Consider the following 17,136-nt stretch of genomic DNA (forward strand, 5'->3'; position numbering starts at 1 on the left):
ACTTCCATAGATTTGCAGAGTATATGCATACAGATGATCAAGCACCCTGACGCAACACTAACTCTGTAGAAGGATATTTGAAACCTAAAAATGTATTTTCCTTTTGCTGCCAATACTTTTTCAAAGGAAAAGACACAGGTAAGGCAAAGATATTTCAAGATTTCTCTTTGTGTCGTTCACAAGTGCAGTAAACTCCTTACGGCGTGGCTGCAGCAAAAGGAAATGGCCACAGACAAATCAGCTGCATTTACGTTACTCCCCTTCTGAAGCTGCTCTCACAATCTGTCATCTTGCCACTGCAGATCTTTTATAATACACAGCAGCCCTAGTTCACCATGTTAATTATATTTTTCTCTGAGATAAAAATCATCAACTCAATCAATACATTTTGCTAAAAGAAAAACAAAATGTGGAAGCCAGGGTAGGAGCATGATTAACAAAAATTACTATGCTTTTTTTTACCTGGTGCAGATGCAGTGGAATGACAGTGTCAATAATTATGGTGGTTAACATCTGGCACCACTTTAATTAACAGCCTCAGACTATGGGTTAGAGGAAAGGAGGAAAGAGAGAGGAGACTTAGGACCCAGAAGTTTACAAAGAAATCGAATGCTTTTTCAAGTAAGTTCCTCATTGGCCTCTTTTAAAAGCAAACAGACTAATATTACTATTAGAATTGTTACGGTGTTTAAATGAACAGGCATCTAAAATAAATTTGCAATTACTAAGTAAACTAAATAATCTCATTTGCACTGACACCCAATTACAGCACACTAAGCAGCGTGTTTTATTACCTCCTCACCTATCCAATCACTTCTGCAGCAGCTCCTTTCCACCAACAAAATGTTAGTTATTTGTAAAACTTGTTAATTGATTTTCAGATAAATCTGACAGGACTTCCTGGTTAAAAACCTGTGCTGACTTTACATCTTTTAAAGTATATCAGATACAAAATTATTGATCAATAAACAAAACACTACAAGTATTGCAGATCCATGGATATAGTATGACCTTTTTGGGTGTAATTAAATAACCCACTGGAAGCTCTGACCATGCTGGGATATCTGAAATCAATTCCTACTGCATGAGCCACAGTTTGCACTAGATTCCCAGTGATATGAACTAATTTATTCTAAAACACCTAAAGCAGATGTTGGTCCTGATTGATGTCTGCATTCCAGTTTAAAGGGACATTTGAGCACAGAGTCCTGCAGAGAGGGATGGGAAAGGGAACCACAACTGACCACATGCAAAATTAACATTCCTTATTGAGGGCAAATATTCCTCTAATGGACAAAATTTGTACAAATTTGTTTATCCTACACAAATGTGCAGCAAATGTTTTAAGCAAATATTTCCATCTATGGTTGTTCAACACTATTTGCTGAGCACAGCTTTAAGATTTATCATTAGTAACTTAAGCTCCTAATTGATGTTAATACCACTGAGTTCATGATATGCAAAAACTTGCCAGTCATGAATATTCATTATTTGATTCAAGTAGTCTGCTTTGCTGAACATTCCCAAAACAGTTCTGTAAGGCAAAAGTCAACACTAATCAGTTTACAAATAAATATCAAGGAATAAAACTGAAAATATCCAACTACACTGAAAGGAAGGTCTGGCTTAATGAATGAATGGATTTTGATTCTACGAAATCCTACTTAGTTTCACAATCTATCAGTAAAGTAACACCAAAGAAAGTCAGACCTTACTTCACACTCTCTTATTCTAAAAGCACTAATATTGCAATTATTTAATTAACAATAGTAGCACCACAATTATATGGAATACTACTAAGAAAAATGAAAAAAAGTAGAACAAAGAAGCAGCCTCATCCATAACAACTGAGATTGAATGGATGAAGTTGTTCTTCTGGAGGATTAATAAAACAGAACCTGTGAGACAACTGAAGTCTGTAAAACAATGACAAAAGTGTTCTTCTCTCAGGGAAATTTATTCCACCTAAGCCTTCCAAAGGAGGGGTGGAAAAGTCAGATTATCTCTTATGCCCTGTGCCCACTCTGAGCCTTTCTTTCAAGGTCTTTCTCCAGCGCTGTCAACACAGGCATGTTCACCTTGAAGCAGGTAGAACTTAATTTCCAACTACTGCACCATGAGGAATGTAGCTAGAGTGCATTTGGTTCTCTGGGTTTGGACACTGCCTGCTCTTCCAAAGACTAAAAAAAATTCTAACAGAAGGTCTTAAAAGGCGTAGTGCTCCTGCAGCTCAAATGGTGCCCAGGCACAGTCATCTCATTAACGCCAACTCCACAATTTGTATCAGTGCTCTTGAAGGTGCATATGAAGTGACATTTAAAAATAGGTCCAGAAATAATACAGTGAACTTATAAATATATTCAAGCATAAAAATGAAGAGGAACATAAATTATTTAAGTGAAAGGATGCCACCAGCACAAGGTTAAAAGATAGTTAATGGTCATGATCAATTGTGAGCCTGTGAAGGGAGTACGGTTCTAAACAGATCATCCATCGTGGAATGTTCCAAGATGAAGTTTGATAAAGTTATGGAAGGAATAGATATAGTTTAAGACTATTCAGTCCCTGGGCTTTGATTTACTGCTGTTTTAAAAGGAGTTTTAAATACTACATGATTTTGTTTGCTTGCATGTTTGTCTTTGCCTCTGCCCCGCTGTCTGCATCCTGCTGCAGTGAGCACAGGGCTGTCCCTGCCCTGGCACAAAAGCTGCTCTCTTCAGGAGGAAGAGGAGGAGGAGGAGGAGGAGGAGGGTGGGATTCACTCCAGCCAGAGGCATTACAGATTGACACAGCCACTCAGAGATGGCAAACACAGTGGGACATGTCTCCTGATAATGACATCCAAGGGCTCCAGCCTGGTCATGAGCTTCCCCATCGACAGATCTGGAGGGAGGAAATGCTCTTTTCCAGGTCAGTGGGCAAGAACTGAAGAGTGAGGCACCATTCCCTTCTCTGGGCTGCCTTGGGATTCCATGGACCAGATTCTTTGGCATTTGGAACATGCTAAGGCAGGCAGGGAAAATAAAGATGTTTCCTGGGAAAGGCTGGGGTTGCTGCCTCACGTCTTTTGCAAGAGGCCCCTGGTACATTCAAGCTCTGTAAGGTGTCTGGAAATTATAGAATAGAATTCTTACAGATCTTCAGAGCTAAACATGTTAGCCTGCCAATCCAAGGGGTAAATTTAACGAGCCAGGAGATCCCTTCAGTTTGGATTCAGGGTGTTGGTGTCCAGCTCTGCCAGGGAAGCTGCTGTGGAAGAGGCCAGGGCGGTTCTGGCTGCTTCCACAGCTGAGCCTGCCTGTGCAGGGACTGTGCAGCCCCTGGGACCTCTGTCAGACTGCACCTGAGAAAGGGCAGAGAGATGCCAGGCAGCGGGGAGTGAGGAAAAAGCTGTGAGAAACAGCCCTGGGAGCAGCCAAGTCAGAGAATGAGATGCAAGGAGGTGCTGGAGCAGATCCTGGTTTCACCTCAGTGCTGTAAGGAGGGGGACTGTGAGCAGCCAACCCACCATAGGTGTTATGCCACTACATAACATCACTAATTTCACTGTCAATAAAGCAGAAAGTCACACAAACCTGGTGTTGACTGTATGCAACTTTGCATTTTGCCCGCTATTAATTTCTGGAGTTATTTTATAAGCAGCTCTACGCTTGCTTTCATTACTCTTATGAATTGTGTATCAATAAATGAGTTGCCCATCACATACATGTATTAAACAGAAAAAGTCTATAGATTGCATGCAAAGGCTTCTGCACACACTCAAAGTCAGCCCTGTTCCTCTGTATTTACCACAACTGCACTCTGTGAAACGGCTCCAAGCACAGCTGTGGTACTGCCACAAAGCATTTTTTTTCTGTACCAAAATACTACCAACATAACTACTCATAAAACAAACTACCAGCTTTGGACATTAACATAAAAGCTAATCATGTTATTATTTTTACAGCAACAGTTCAAAAGCTCAGTGGCTGAATAATTATACCCCAACCTGCCATCATTAAATAAGCATTAAAGGGCTATACATACTGCTCTGGGGAAAAGAGAGTTCCAGAAAAAAAGGCTAATTATACTGAAAGGTAAGACATCATTTTCAGTAATAAAACTAAATTTACTGTAATTAAAAGCCAATTTTCAGCTTTGGTCTTTAAAGAAATATTAAGTGCTGTAATAAATACATATTTATCCTTCAGATTCACAAGATGGTGCCCCAAATGAAAAACACCATATGTGAAATCTTACATACTAAGCAAGTCAAGAAGCAAATTCCTACAGTATGAAACATCATCACTGCTAGTGCTAGAGTAAATTTAGATTTGTAATAAGAAACTTCATGGAAACTGAAAATAAACAAACTGATAAATAGTGATTAGTATCTCTCCAAATTTCCTATACAATTTCCTTTGAGGAGCAACTAACAAATGCACAGTACTGAAATGTTTCTTCAGAATAAATGTTACTGCAAGTTTGTGGTAGCAAATTATAACAGGAGGTAAAAATTCCACCAGCGTTCCACAAAAATTTCCCAAGATCAAATTTAAATTGTAATTTTTACCAAAAGCCTTTCAGTCATAAACACTTTAAATCCTGACTAGACTCCATTGTAAGAGCACTTACTGGGTCTGTGGATGGTCACATAAAGCAAGAACGGTGAGAAAAGAGTTGCCACCATCTAAGATGACTCCAAGGCCAGTCTTTTGGAAAGGGGTCACAGTTAGATGAAGTGGTTAAGGTCCCTTCTAGAAGTAATAAAACAGCTGTACAATGAGGATGTCCCACAAGCAGGAAGTAACCATTCAAACACATACACAAAGGTCTCCTCCTCCTCCCAGACTGCTTATCCAGCTCTTTAAAAACAAGGGCCATTGGCAGCTCATCTGCATGAACTGGGATGGACTGCACCGAGAGGAATCCTCCTCAGGAGCCACTGCCCTGCACCAGCAAAACCTGCATCCCCAGCAAAACCAACCTGCATCCCCAGCAAAACCAACCTCATCCCCAGCAAAACCAACCTGCATCCCCAGCAAAACCAAGCTGCATCCCCAGCAAAACCAACCTCATCCCCAGCAAAACCAACCTGCATCCCCAGCAAAACCAACCTGCTTCACTACCCAAACCAACCTGCATCCCCAGCAAAACCAACCTGCATCACTACCAAAACCAACCTGCATCACTACCAAAACCAACCTGCATCACTACCCAAACCAACCTGCATCCCCAGCAAAACCAACCTGCATCCCCAGCAAAACCAACCTGCATCCCCAGCAAAACCAACCTGCATCACTACCCAAACCAACCTGCATCCCCAGCAAAACGAAGCTGCATCACTACCCAAACCAACCTGCATCCCCAGCAAAACCAACCTGCATCCCCAGCAAAACCAACCTGCATCACTACCCAGACCAACCTGCATCCCCAGCAAAACCAACCTGCATCCCCAGCAAAACCAACCTGCATCACTACCCAAACCAACCTCATCCCCACCCAGCAAAACCAACCTGCATCCCCAGCAAAACCAACCTGCATCCCCAGCAAAACCTGCATCCCAGCAAAACCCAGTCCCTGCCCGTTTATCTTGCAGGAGCACCAATCCCCAGTGCTGGCAGTGCCTCCTGTCTCACTGGTGCCTAAGCACACACACCAGGGGGTTTTAGCCAGGAGCAATGGGGGAGTTCCCATCCCCATGCACCTTTCCTTTGGCATCTCCTGAATGCTCCCAGGAACATTCTCAGCCTGGAGAGTGCTATTTTATTAGCTACTCGGTGTTGGTTGTCTCCTCAGCAAGATGCTATGAAGTTACCAAGAAATGGAGCAAGACAATCTCCTGAGCTCTGTGGTCTGGCCAGAGTAACAGCTATGTTTGAAGACTGCTTGACCTCACCCAAACAAATAAATCTGCCTCCTTATTAGGGCTGCCAGTCTGCATGAAAAAAGCTAAGATACTTTCTTCTTTATTACACCTCAGCTGCAGTCTCACCACACCAATCAGAAAATCTAGATCTTCAACCGAGATTTGGGTCAATCCAGTGTTTTCTCAAAATCACTATCAGTTTACTTAGCCAGAAAACACTTGGCTATGGTAATAATTTCTCTCCTGAGTCAATTTCAGACTAAAATTTAACACAAATTATGCATCTTGATTTTCTTTACATTCTTTGAGACTCTCAGAGTGGGAGCTAAGGATCAAGAGTCAAAAAATATGGCTTCTAATATATAAAGATAACATTGTATGGATCCAGTTTCCTTCTCCTACAATGCATGTTTTATTATTAAAAAAAAAACTATCTTAGAAAAGTACTAAAAATCACATATTTTAGAGTTACAAATTTCATCAACTCTTAGAAATATTATCTGGTCTAGCATAAGAAATCTTACCCAATCTTCATACTCCAGTGTAAACACTGTCCATTGTCAAGCTACTGGTCAAAACTAGAACAAATCTGGCCAGCAGCTGAAGTATGCTACAGATCACAGCACGAGACACAATGCTCCTGTTTAGATGCACAGCTATTCTCACTTATATACTTAGGAAAACCATCATCAACAAAAAAAAAACATTCCAAATGGGGTCAGTGGCTTCTGCACAGAGAGCCCTGAAAAGACCAAAATGCTGCTGATGGCAGAAATTCATGAACCCACTGCTTTGTTTGCAAAGCTTTACAGCTGTTGCATGTGAGAAAACACATGATAACTTGACATAACTGATCAATATGTAAACTAATTTCAATTTCCATATGTAAGGAGCAGGTAGAAGAAAATTCAAAGAGCCATAATAAAATTTATATGAGAGGAAAATGAAATAAAATTACTATCACAAGGAGGTCAGAGGAGGACAAGAGACAGACAAATAGGCAGAGAGAGAGAGGGAATGTGTTTGAGAGACACAGACAGAGAAGGAGAAGCCAGTCCAACAATGAAACATCTGAGCACAAGAAGGAAGCTGGGTTTGACCCAGGAAAATATGGGAAGGCTCTAAAAGGTACTGAGCATAAGCCAGCACCCCCAGATGCTTCTCTGCTACCTAAGGGAATATAAAAATAAACATCTACCAAAACCAGAATACAGGCAGCATTTCAACTGACACTGTCTTTGCTTAGTGCACTGTTTGCTCATCCCAGCAGCATGGCAGTGAATGGCAAAGCTATGGTGGGGAGAGGATAAATATATCCTGCTACCTACGTGAAAGAGATCATGCTACCTGTGTGAAATACACCCTGGTATCCATGCAACATACAGCCCCTATCCATGTGAAATACAGCCCTTATCCATGTGAAATACACCCCTTATCCATGTGAAATACAGCCCTTATCCATGTGAAATACACCTCTTATCCATGTGAAATACAGCCCTTACCCATGTGAAATACACCCCTTATCCATGTGAAATACACCCCTTATCCATGTGAAATACAGCCCTTATCCATGTGAAATGCACCCCTTATCCATGTGAAATACAGCCCCTATCCATGTGAAATACACCCTGGTATCCATGCAACATACAGCCCCTATCCATGTGAAATACAGCCCCTATCCATGTGAAATACACCCTGGTATCCATGCAACATACAGCCCCTATCCATGTGAAATACACCCCTTATCCATGTGAAATACAGCCCCTATCCATGTGAAATACACCCCTTATTCATGTGAAATACACCCTGGTATCCATGTGAAATACAGCCCCTATCCATGTGAAATACACCCTGGTATCCATGTGGAATACACCCCTTATCCATGTGAAATACACCCTGGGATCCATGTGAAATACAGCCCCTATCCATGTGAAATACACCCTGGTATCCATGTGGAATACAGCCCTTATCCATGTGAAATACACCCTGGGATCCATGTGGAATACAGCCCTTATCCATGTGAAATACACCCTGGGATCCATGTGAAATACAGCCCCTATCCATGTGAAATACAGCCCCTATCCATGTGAAATACACCCCGCTATCTTTGTGCAGCACATCAACAAGGGGGTCATCCTCTGGTGCCACAGAATTTCCCCTTCTACACATCCCACCTTGCAGGAGACTCCCTCACCAAAGGCATCCCAGAGCTCCAGAACCAACAGTGCAGGAGGAAGAGGCTGTTTGGCGATTTCTCTGGGAACAGATGGCCTTGGAGGCAAAGGCCCAGGAAAGCTGCTCTGTCAGAGGTGGCTCTGGAGGAGAGATTCTCCTGCAAGGAGGGGACAGCTTGCTGAAGGAGCCAGCCAGAAGGCCCTGGTGGGTGACAGGAGTGCCAGCAGCACTTGGCTGATGGTGAGGAGACCATCCCCACTCTGTCCCTGACCCTTCCCCTCCTGAGTAACACAAATCCAACCAGACATATTTGCAAACCTATCTCCAGGCAATTCTGCCCTATTGAATTCTGCACCTTCACCTCCAGCTCTGAGCCAAATGCTCAAACAAGAGAAACCTGGAATAGCTTCTCCACTGCTCACAGGTGACCTACAAACACCATTTTAATCAGCTTTTTTGTAATTTTTAAGAACAAGATGAACAACATTTTTGAAAGACTGACACCCAGGTTACACAGGTATGACTCAGTTTACCTCAATGGATCTGCACATAACTCTGACTTCAGCCACATGATCTGGAGAGACTTTGCACCTAATGCAAATACCATGGTGCAGGACACTTCAAGCAATTTGGGTTCTCTTTATGGCTCTTCTCTATCATTGTTTCAGTTCTTCTTTTCCCACTTGGCATGTAGCATTCAAAATCTGCTTCCAAAGAAGTGTTTCTCATAAAATTATAAAACATCACTATCTCTGCACTGGGTTCAAAGAATAAAGAGGAGTCAGTTTTTCAGTGTTGTGTTTCTTCTTTGCCCAAATTATGATTCTACTCTTTCTCCTCTGAAGCATCCAGCAGCACCAGTTTTGAACTGGAATGCTCTGATGAAGCCCATTTCACAGTGAAGGAAAAGCTGAAGGTTCTTTTGCTCCTGTGGTATTCCCACTGCCATAAAAACACAAGTGCTCGAGATTCTAAGCCTATACTCAACAGAGCAGTTCACCAGTTTATATTTCAGCTCTTCCTAACTGGGATGCAAAGGTGGCTCTCCCTGCCAGCCTGAGGCTGGTTACAGTAATTCACATAACCTTAACTCGTATAAAATTCCTTTGCAGAGGAACAAGTTCAGTTCGCTCTTCACCGCCTGTCCTAGTTTGACTTCATAGTCACACATTAACAAATTATGCTGTAAAATCAGGTGTAAGAACTGTAATGGGGAGAAGGGAAGATTTATATCCTCTTTAAACTAGCTGTCCATGTAGGTTTTTATCAAACTAGTATGTACTAAGCTGAGTTCTCAGCTAAATCCACCACTAAAATGAGCTCTCCAAATGAATTTCTTTCTCAGTACATTTCATTTCATTTCCCAAATGAGAGTTACAAGGATACAGTTGATGGACTGTCTCACTGAAAATTTTCATGCTTTTTGTATTTTTTTCAAAAGCAGGCAAATCTTGAGAGAACGCCTATATCCTCTTGGTCCAACAGGGAACTGTTAAAAACCTTGTCACTTTTGGAAGTCATAGTCTGCACAGACAACCCCATTTAAATGAGTTCTGTTCACATTACATTTCTCATTCAGCAATTATTGTCTCTTCTCCTGACTTAAGCAACTCATTTTCCTCCACTTCACTGTATCATAAATCCAAATAGCTGAACTCATGCTCCATCTGAAACTTCATTTCATGAGAGGGAAAAAAAAATACAAAAAAGCTGTGGTTGCCTCTTTGGTAAAATTAGCTTCTGCTAATAGCTTCATTCATTTATCTGTTTTTTTTTTATCCTTCTTCTCCCAAGACTGTCACATTTCTAAACTTTTTCTTTAGTTAAACTTTTGATGCAACCTATCAGATATTCTGCCTATCATCATTACAGTGTAGAAGCAAAGCTGCTCAGCACTCTGAAATATCACATCTCAACGAGCACTATGCACAACTTCATTTTCCACTTACATAACACTTCTGCACACCTTTGGACTGGGCATTAATTAACCATGGTTAAATGGGATCAGACTTTTCACCTTTCTCAACCATTTCTTTTACTTTGTCACATGTAAATGGAATGATAGAAAAAAAAAAAGGCATTCCTGAAACATTTCTGGCACGAGCAGTTCTACCGTATTTCCATCTGCCAATCCATGTACCCATGGGATAAAGCTTTGGGGCTCACAGGGTGAGAGAGATAAGGAACAAAACAGTACAAGACTCACAGTCTGTCGAGATTCAGACTCACATAATCTCTGTAACAAGCCCCTGTGTCACCACTGGGGCTGCAAAACTACCTCCAAACTTACGTCTGGTATCTTTTTTTTCCACAGCATACACACTGCCATGCTGCTCCTCCACCACATCCTTCCTTTCAACCCAACTCAGAGATTTCTTTTTCCACTTTTTTTCTTTTGTTCTTTATTTTCCTCCTTTTAGGAAAATGTATTTCTATCCTACAAGAGCCAAGTGCAGTTCCAGAGACTTGATGAATAGGCCCAACATACAGACACATGATTTGTGAGTATCATCAGCCCCATTTATCAGCGTGGAAACTTGTACAACAGCGAAGTGCACTGGCTCCCTAAGAATCCCTACTTCACTCCCTGGGATAAAATCTGCTCCTCAGGTTCTGAAGCCCAATCATTTGTCAAAAGACTCAGATTTGCATTTTCTATTTCCTTTCTTTTGTATTCCAGTCAGCTGTAGAGCTCTTCCCTTGAGAAATACCAAATTATCCACACTTAATTGATTTCTTATGTTGATATCATTGGCAATGTTAAAGCAGAAGAAGTAATTTGAGAACCGAAATGTTAACTGGAATCCAATAATTCTCACAAAGCTGAAAAAACCAACAATTTGATCTCCTCCCACACAGTTTAGCGACGACAAAAACAAACATGATTGCTGTTGTTTGCATTCAAACGCGACACAGCCATTTTCCACGTTGTTTTTTTGACGGGAACAGCGATATGAGATAGATAAAGGAGGAATGGCACCATTACCAGAGCAGACAAAGTCCTTCTTCTGCACCTCAGCCACGAGGAAGCCGCGCAGGCCGACGGGCGCCAGGCAGAAGGTGAACTGGCCGATGGTGCGGCGCTGGCGCAGCCAGTCCGACAGCCAGGCCAGGTGGCAGTCACAGTGCAGGAAGTTGGAGTGGAGCCGCCTGCAAAACACACACAGCAAACCCACAGTTACTGGGGGCTTTTTAAACAAAACCCACAAAGAGAGCCATCAACCGTGAGCCTGCCCCGCTCTCTGCTGCCGTTTCAGCGGGGTCACTGTAGGTTCTTGCTCAGAGATGAGTCAGGGCTTGACTGTCCTCATTGCCATGGGATATTATACAAAGGTCAGATAAAAATTTGTGCTGTTATTTGTAATGTTTTCAAAAAATTAAGTTCAATAATGAGCCACCTACAGCTGGCCATTCTAGACATAAAAATATGCCAAATTTAAGATAATCCACGTATCATCACTTTGTCTGTGATTTCGTATCAGAAAGAACTCCATGGATGCGATATCTCTGAGTGAATGGCCTGTTAAACATGAGGACCAGGATGAAGAACAGGATGATGAGTGATTCTCCCCTCTTCTTTATCCTTTGGGGAGAAGTGGAGAGAGAGAACCTGTCCACATGAGCTCAGCTGGGTGGAGCATGGTGGGAATAACACCAAGGTTGTGGGTCTGATCCCTGCATAGGCCACTCATTGAAGATTTGGACTTGATCACTCTTATGGATCCCTTCAACTCAGAATACTCTGGGAAAAGACAGGCAAAATAAAACTTCAGAGGCTACTGATACCCCTTCTGTTCCTGTGTTGCCTGTACAAGTTCATTAATGCTGTTTTTCCTGTAGCAATTTAACACAAGCATAAAGGATCTAGAGTGGAATTTTCAGCTCATGAAAGATCTACTCATGGACAGCTCCATGCCCAGCCTGCTCCATGCCTGGCACCACAGACTTGCCGAACCATTATCACATCTGCAAAATGATGATGGGTTCAGGGAACAAATCTGGTCATTTAAATAGCTACCAAACTTTAGGTCAAAACAAAAGTCCAGGAGATTAATTATATGATTCCTGTAATGACTCATGCATTTGCAGTGTTGCACCAAATGAAATGATGAACCAGATTAAAAATCCTGTCAGAAATGGTCCGACAAAGCATTATTCACTAATATTACAGGCACACAATTGGTGTGCACCAGATTTAGCCCTATCCATCCTCCAAAGAAATGAAATGTCTGTCTCTGAGCTGTCCTTACAGCACAGCAGCAGCTCAGCTCAGCTGTGGCGCCCAGGCTGACAGTCCCCAGATTTGTATGTCTGGGGTGGACAGCCACAATAAAGAAAAATAAACCCCACAAATCTGGAACTGAGAGTTTATCCTGTAGAGATGGAAAGCACTAATCTCCTGGGAGTACTGTAAAATGTAATTGTTCTACAAGGATGTCTAGAAGACCTTGAGTTTAGGGATTGTGAAGCTCTTTAATTGAAGCTGCAGTAAATTAGATTTCTAGCAAAATGTTTGGCTGTTATGAAGCATTAATCTGCCTTTTTACTGAAGAACAAATAAATACATAAATATCATCTGCCCAGAAATCATCCTGAGTAAGGATTTGTTGTAACCTAAGATTAAGAGTCAGTGTTTCATTTAAGTCCTCAGAGTCTCATCCTTCCCACCACAACAATCAACAATGATACTCAGGATCACCTTCCTCCTGGAACAGCTCATCCCATGCCATTCCCTGCACCCCCTGTGTGCAGGCATGAGTGAGAAAAGCACAATTTCACAAAAAGGGTTAGGGTTAGGCACTTTTCCAGTTCTGTGAATTGGTTTTTTTTTCCCCTCACTAAATTGATTTATCTGAGTTTTGGGGATTCCTGTTTCAGTAGTGCAAACAACCAGCTCTGCCTCAGCAGAGCCCTCCTTGTCATCATCTCAAGTCTTTTGGCACAGCTACTCCATGGTTTGCTTTGGAGAGGAGATCATTTAGGGACCCTATCTTACCAAAGCAGCCTATCAGAATATATTTTTTATAATTATATTAATAAATACAGCCTCAAGAAGAGTTTTCACAGTACTTCAAAACATTATGAACCAATTCCCTGGGAACACAAAAAACACTGAAGTGCTTTCACACATTTTCAGTTTATCTTTAAATAAAAAAATTAGAAGAAATAATGTAATTACCTGTCTCAGCAGTAATTCACAGATGCAGAGACAACAGGACACTTACCATTAAGCAAATAGGTAGAGGGAACATGCTTTATCATAAATAAAACTGTTTCAAGCAAAGTAAAGCAGATCAATAAAAACTAATTCCTGTCACCTCCAATCAAGGCTAAAAATCAATGAAACTTAAGAACAGAAAAGACAGTTAACTAAAAAAATCTTAGCACAGAAGAGCTGATTTTAGTAAAGAATTCTTCCATGCTTCAAATGCTTTAAAACCTCCTGGCATTTTACCCTTTCTCTTCTTTCCCCCTGAGTGTTCATGCTGAAGGTTAATATACTTTTTATATTTTCTTCTCCATTCTACAATAGGCAGATTGTTTTGAGGGCCATGAAGAAAAGCTGTTTATTCACAGAACCATCAGAGCACAAGTAGCTGCAGCAGGAGCATCCCCAAATGTCCTGCTAATGGATCTCACCAGAGTGTAGAAGAGACAGAAAGGAAAACACTGTCCACACTGCACTGGGCCTCAGCTGATTGGAAAAAGGGCTCTTCCCTGCTTAAGGAACATTGAGATCATGGATCTCCTATAAAAACTTCCAAAAAAACCACATCTAAGTGTGAGGCTGTTTGAAAAGGTGGACACATTGATGCCCATTTGTGAAGAAAACAGTAGACTCACCAAACTGAGGAAGACTATTCATGATCCATTTCCAACAAGAGAATATTAACATCTTCCCCCAAACAGTATCTTTATAAAAATTCCTATGTTGACCTGCTGAGGTACCGTGTATTATCTGGCAGTCTTTGGAGACTGAAACCTGTCATTTGATATTGATGAAACTGACTTTACAGAACATCAGGTGAATGAATACAAATGAAAGTTTGCTAAAGTTGCCCTTTTATCCATGGACCCTAAATTAAATTTCCAGCAAATCCTTTTAGAGTGGGGCAGCATTCATGTTCTATAAAACGTGTCTCTCAGAATTCAATAGAAAAGCTTCCCTTTATAAATCCTATTTATGACTTCCTTCCCTTTTTTTCTTTTCTTTTTTTTCCCCTTAATTACAGCAGAGGGGGATTAGTCAGTGTAAGTCTCCAGGGAGCTATATACAAAGCCATCTCTGAAATTAAACTAAAAGGAAAATGGCAGAAGGCACTGAAGGCACTCAGCTCTCCTAACAGACAAGACTGGCTAATCTGGAAAAGCCAGGCAAATTTTCTGGACCACTGTGACAGAATAAGAAAAGGAAAAGCTCCAGGAACCTTAACTCTATACCTTTATCTTCTTTAGCCATTCTCTTCTAAAAGACAAACATCTAATTTCCATTTAATTACTTACATTAAGATCTAATAATGTCATCATTTGATGAAGAATGCAAATTTAAGTCAGAGGTTATCTTACAGAGATTGACGTAAGAGCCATTTTTCTTCAGTTCTGTTAATTTATTTAATATTATTTTACACATGCATGCATAGCATCCTTGAAGTATTGTATTTTTTCAGTGGCACAGAAAATTTTCAGGCTAGCTACTATTTCCCTTTCTTTACCTTTAGAATTAAATACATCTTGGATGAGTTTGACAATGGGGAGGAAAACCAGGGATGCTTTGTTTAGACATGACTTTTCCTGAAGCTGTGCATTCCCTATAGGAATTTAAAGAAATAATTTACTTAAGGAAATGGTTTTGGTAGGCTATGGCTAAATTATACAAATGCTTAGTTTAATTTCACAGTCTTTGTATTTTGATCTACTAAAGAACAGAGCTTTTCCAGTGCAATGGCATGCAGCTCAAAAACAAATGGATTTGATATAAGAGAAGCTTTTATACAAAAATATCCATCACAGAATAAGTGACATTTTGTTTCAGAAAGTATCTGGAAAGATGCTTTTTTCATGTTTAAAATTCCTTGTTTCAGAAATTAGTATTTTGAATTTGAAAAGAATAAATGAGATTTAAACACAGGATATGAACAAAATTCAATAATTTGATCCATCTGAGCAGCTTTTATGATCTTGCTCATGCTCCAGCATTTCACATTATGGATTTTCCCATGGGTGGGTGGGGGGAAAAAGCCAGTTTATTTTCTGGGTAAATTCAAAATCTTGATAAAACTGTCTCTTACTGAATACTGGGCATATCCACAACAGTGGCTCCCAGGGCTCTGTGGGCACCAGCCCCCTTCACAACCATCCCTGGGCTCCCCAGCCCTGCAGCCACCCAGGCCCCTGAGGCAGCCTGAGGGACTGAAATGAGATTATCACAGATGACAAATAACCAAAAAGTTGGCTTACAGCATCAGGATTGTGTTACAATATGAGAAGATCCTACTCACAGAGTCCTGATCTTTGGCATGTGATTGAAGCTGGTAACAGGAATGCGGGTGATGTTGTTGTTGTTGAGGGTGCTGTTAGGAGAGAAAAAAAAGAGAATAATATATTGATCAATTATTTGCATCTCTTCACCAACACACCATTTACAGAAACAACCAGTTAAAATGCTTGGCAAGCAGCAAGACACGCTCCCTGACAGCTGTGACAATTTGTGACATACCATGACAGGAATGCTCAGGGAGAGCACCCAACAGCACCAGGATGGCTGGAGGTCACTGTTTACCACGCCTGGGTAACCAGGGGTATAGAGGATGAGTTTTTATCATCTACTGCAACAGATCCAGACCTGTCTGTTCAGCTGCCACTTTGTTTGAAAACCCAGAGCAGCCTGAGTGGGGGGACATCAGACTTGGGCACAGCTTTTAAAGGCAATTTGAAGGATTTTGAAGTACTGTGACCAAAGAGAGCTGTTGGCTCTCACAAGCTTGTTAGCACAGCCCGCTGACACGGACAGACAGCTCCCATTGCTCCTCGGAAACACACGGATGGATGGGCTCCCTCTCCTCCCTTTCCTCAGGAAAAAATATATGGGGAGTGGAGCAGCCTGCAATAAAGCATGTCCTGACCCAGGCACGGCAAGATTGCTGCTGCTCTGTCAAAACAGAGCCTAAAGAGAAAATCTCAGCTGCTGGGGGGACCCCCTTAGAGCTTCTCAGGAAGAATGAACTGAGATTACCATCAACTGAGTGTGCTGCTCCCATTTGTGTAGCTCCTAATTATATCAATGACTCTCCAGCAAATTAGAAGCTATAAAGTTTATCAAGATGGCACAGGAAATGGAAAGCACTTCAACAGGGCATAATTGCCATGCTGTAAGTGCACCAAATCTGCAAATACAATAGCCCAGTTTGTCAGGAGAATGGACAGGGCTGGTGACCACTCCATGTCCCAGCCACTGCCTTTTTGAAACACATGGTGTCCACAGCACCAGGGCAGGGAGCAACCTCTGCTTCCTACAAGGGGCACAGAATTCCACAGGGCCATTCTGGCAGAAGACAGTGCTTTTGTGTGTTTATGTATGTGCTGAAGAATACATAAATACATATGCTGGAGCAATTTAACAGCACGTCATCCTTCCCTGAACTACTTAACTATTCCAATATCATGTATTTATACAGGACATTTAATCAAAAGCTCTAAAAAAGTCTTCCAGGAGTTAACTCTCTTTCTTGGTCATCAGCCAATTCAAAAACCATTTTTACAATTCTGCCTAGAAATCCCTTGGCAGAGCCATCATCTAAAACGTCAGCAGATTACAGATAATTAGATTTTTACCCTATTAAGACTGGGTTTTGGGTACACAGGAAGACACACACACAGGAAGACACACAGGCAAAGCCAGGAGGTTGCAGAGTACCCTGGGCCTGCACAGGCACACTCAGGAGCAGGGTGGGAGCAGCTCTGACACTGGCAGTTTGTTTTGCTGCTGCTGCTGTGCTGCAGCCTGGCAGGACAGCACCCAAGCACTCTCTCAGCAGGATCAGAGCTGGTACTCCAACAGTGCTGCACCAGATGGACACACCGGCAATCTGGAGCCAGCCTTGGGGCTGACATAC

At 41.6% G+C, this 17,136-nt stretch overlaps 1 protein-coding gene across 3 annotated transcripts in view; it reads right to left on the reverse strand.

Annotated features, from left to right (window-relative positions):
• The window catches only part of SLIT3 (slit guidance ligand 3), a 468,211-nt gene that overhangs the window by 167,233 nt on the left and 283,842 nt on the right, over positions 1-17,136 (reverse strand). For all 3 annotated transcript variants that reach the window (XM_058848842.1, XM_058848841.1, XM_058848843.1), the window contains exons 8-9: positions 15,523-15,594; positions 11,010-11,173 (exon numbers count right to left, since the gene is read on the reverse strand). In XM_058848842.1, the coding sequence (XP_058704825.1) occupies positions 11,010-11,173; positions 15,523-15,594 (236 nt within the window). The remainder of the gene's footprint in view (positions 1-11,009; positions 11,174-15,522; positions 15,595-17,136) is intronic.

This window comes from Poecile atricapillus, chromosome 13, assembly GCF_030490865.1.
Source record: "Poecile atricapillus isolate bPoeAtr1 chromosome 13, bPoeAtr1.hap1, whole genome shotgun sequence".
In the NCBI taxonomy this organism is placed as follows: Eukaryota; Metazoa; Chordata; class Aves; order Passeriformes; family Paridae; genus Poecile; species Poecile atricapillus.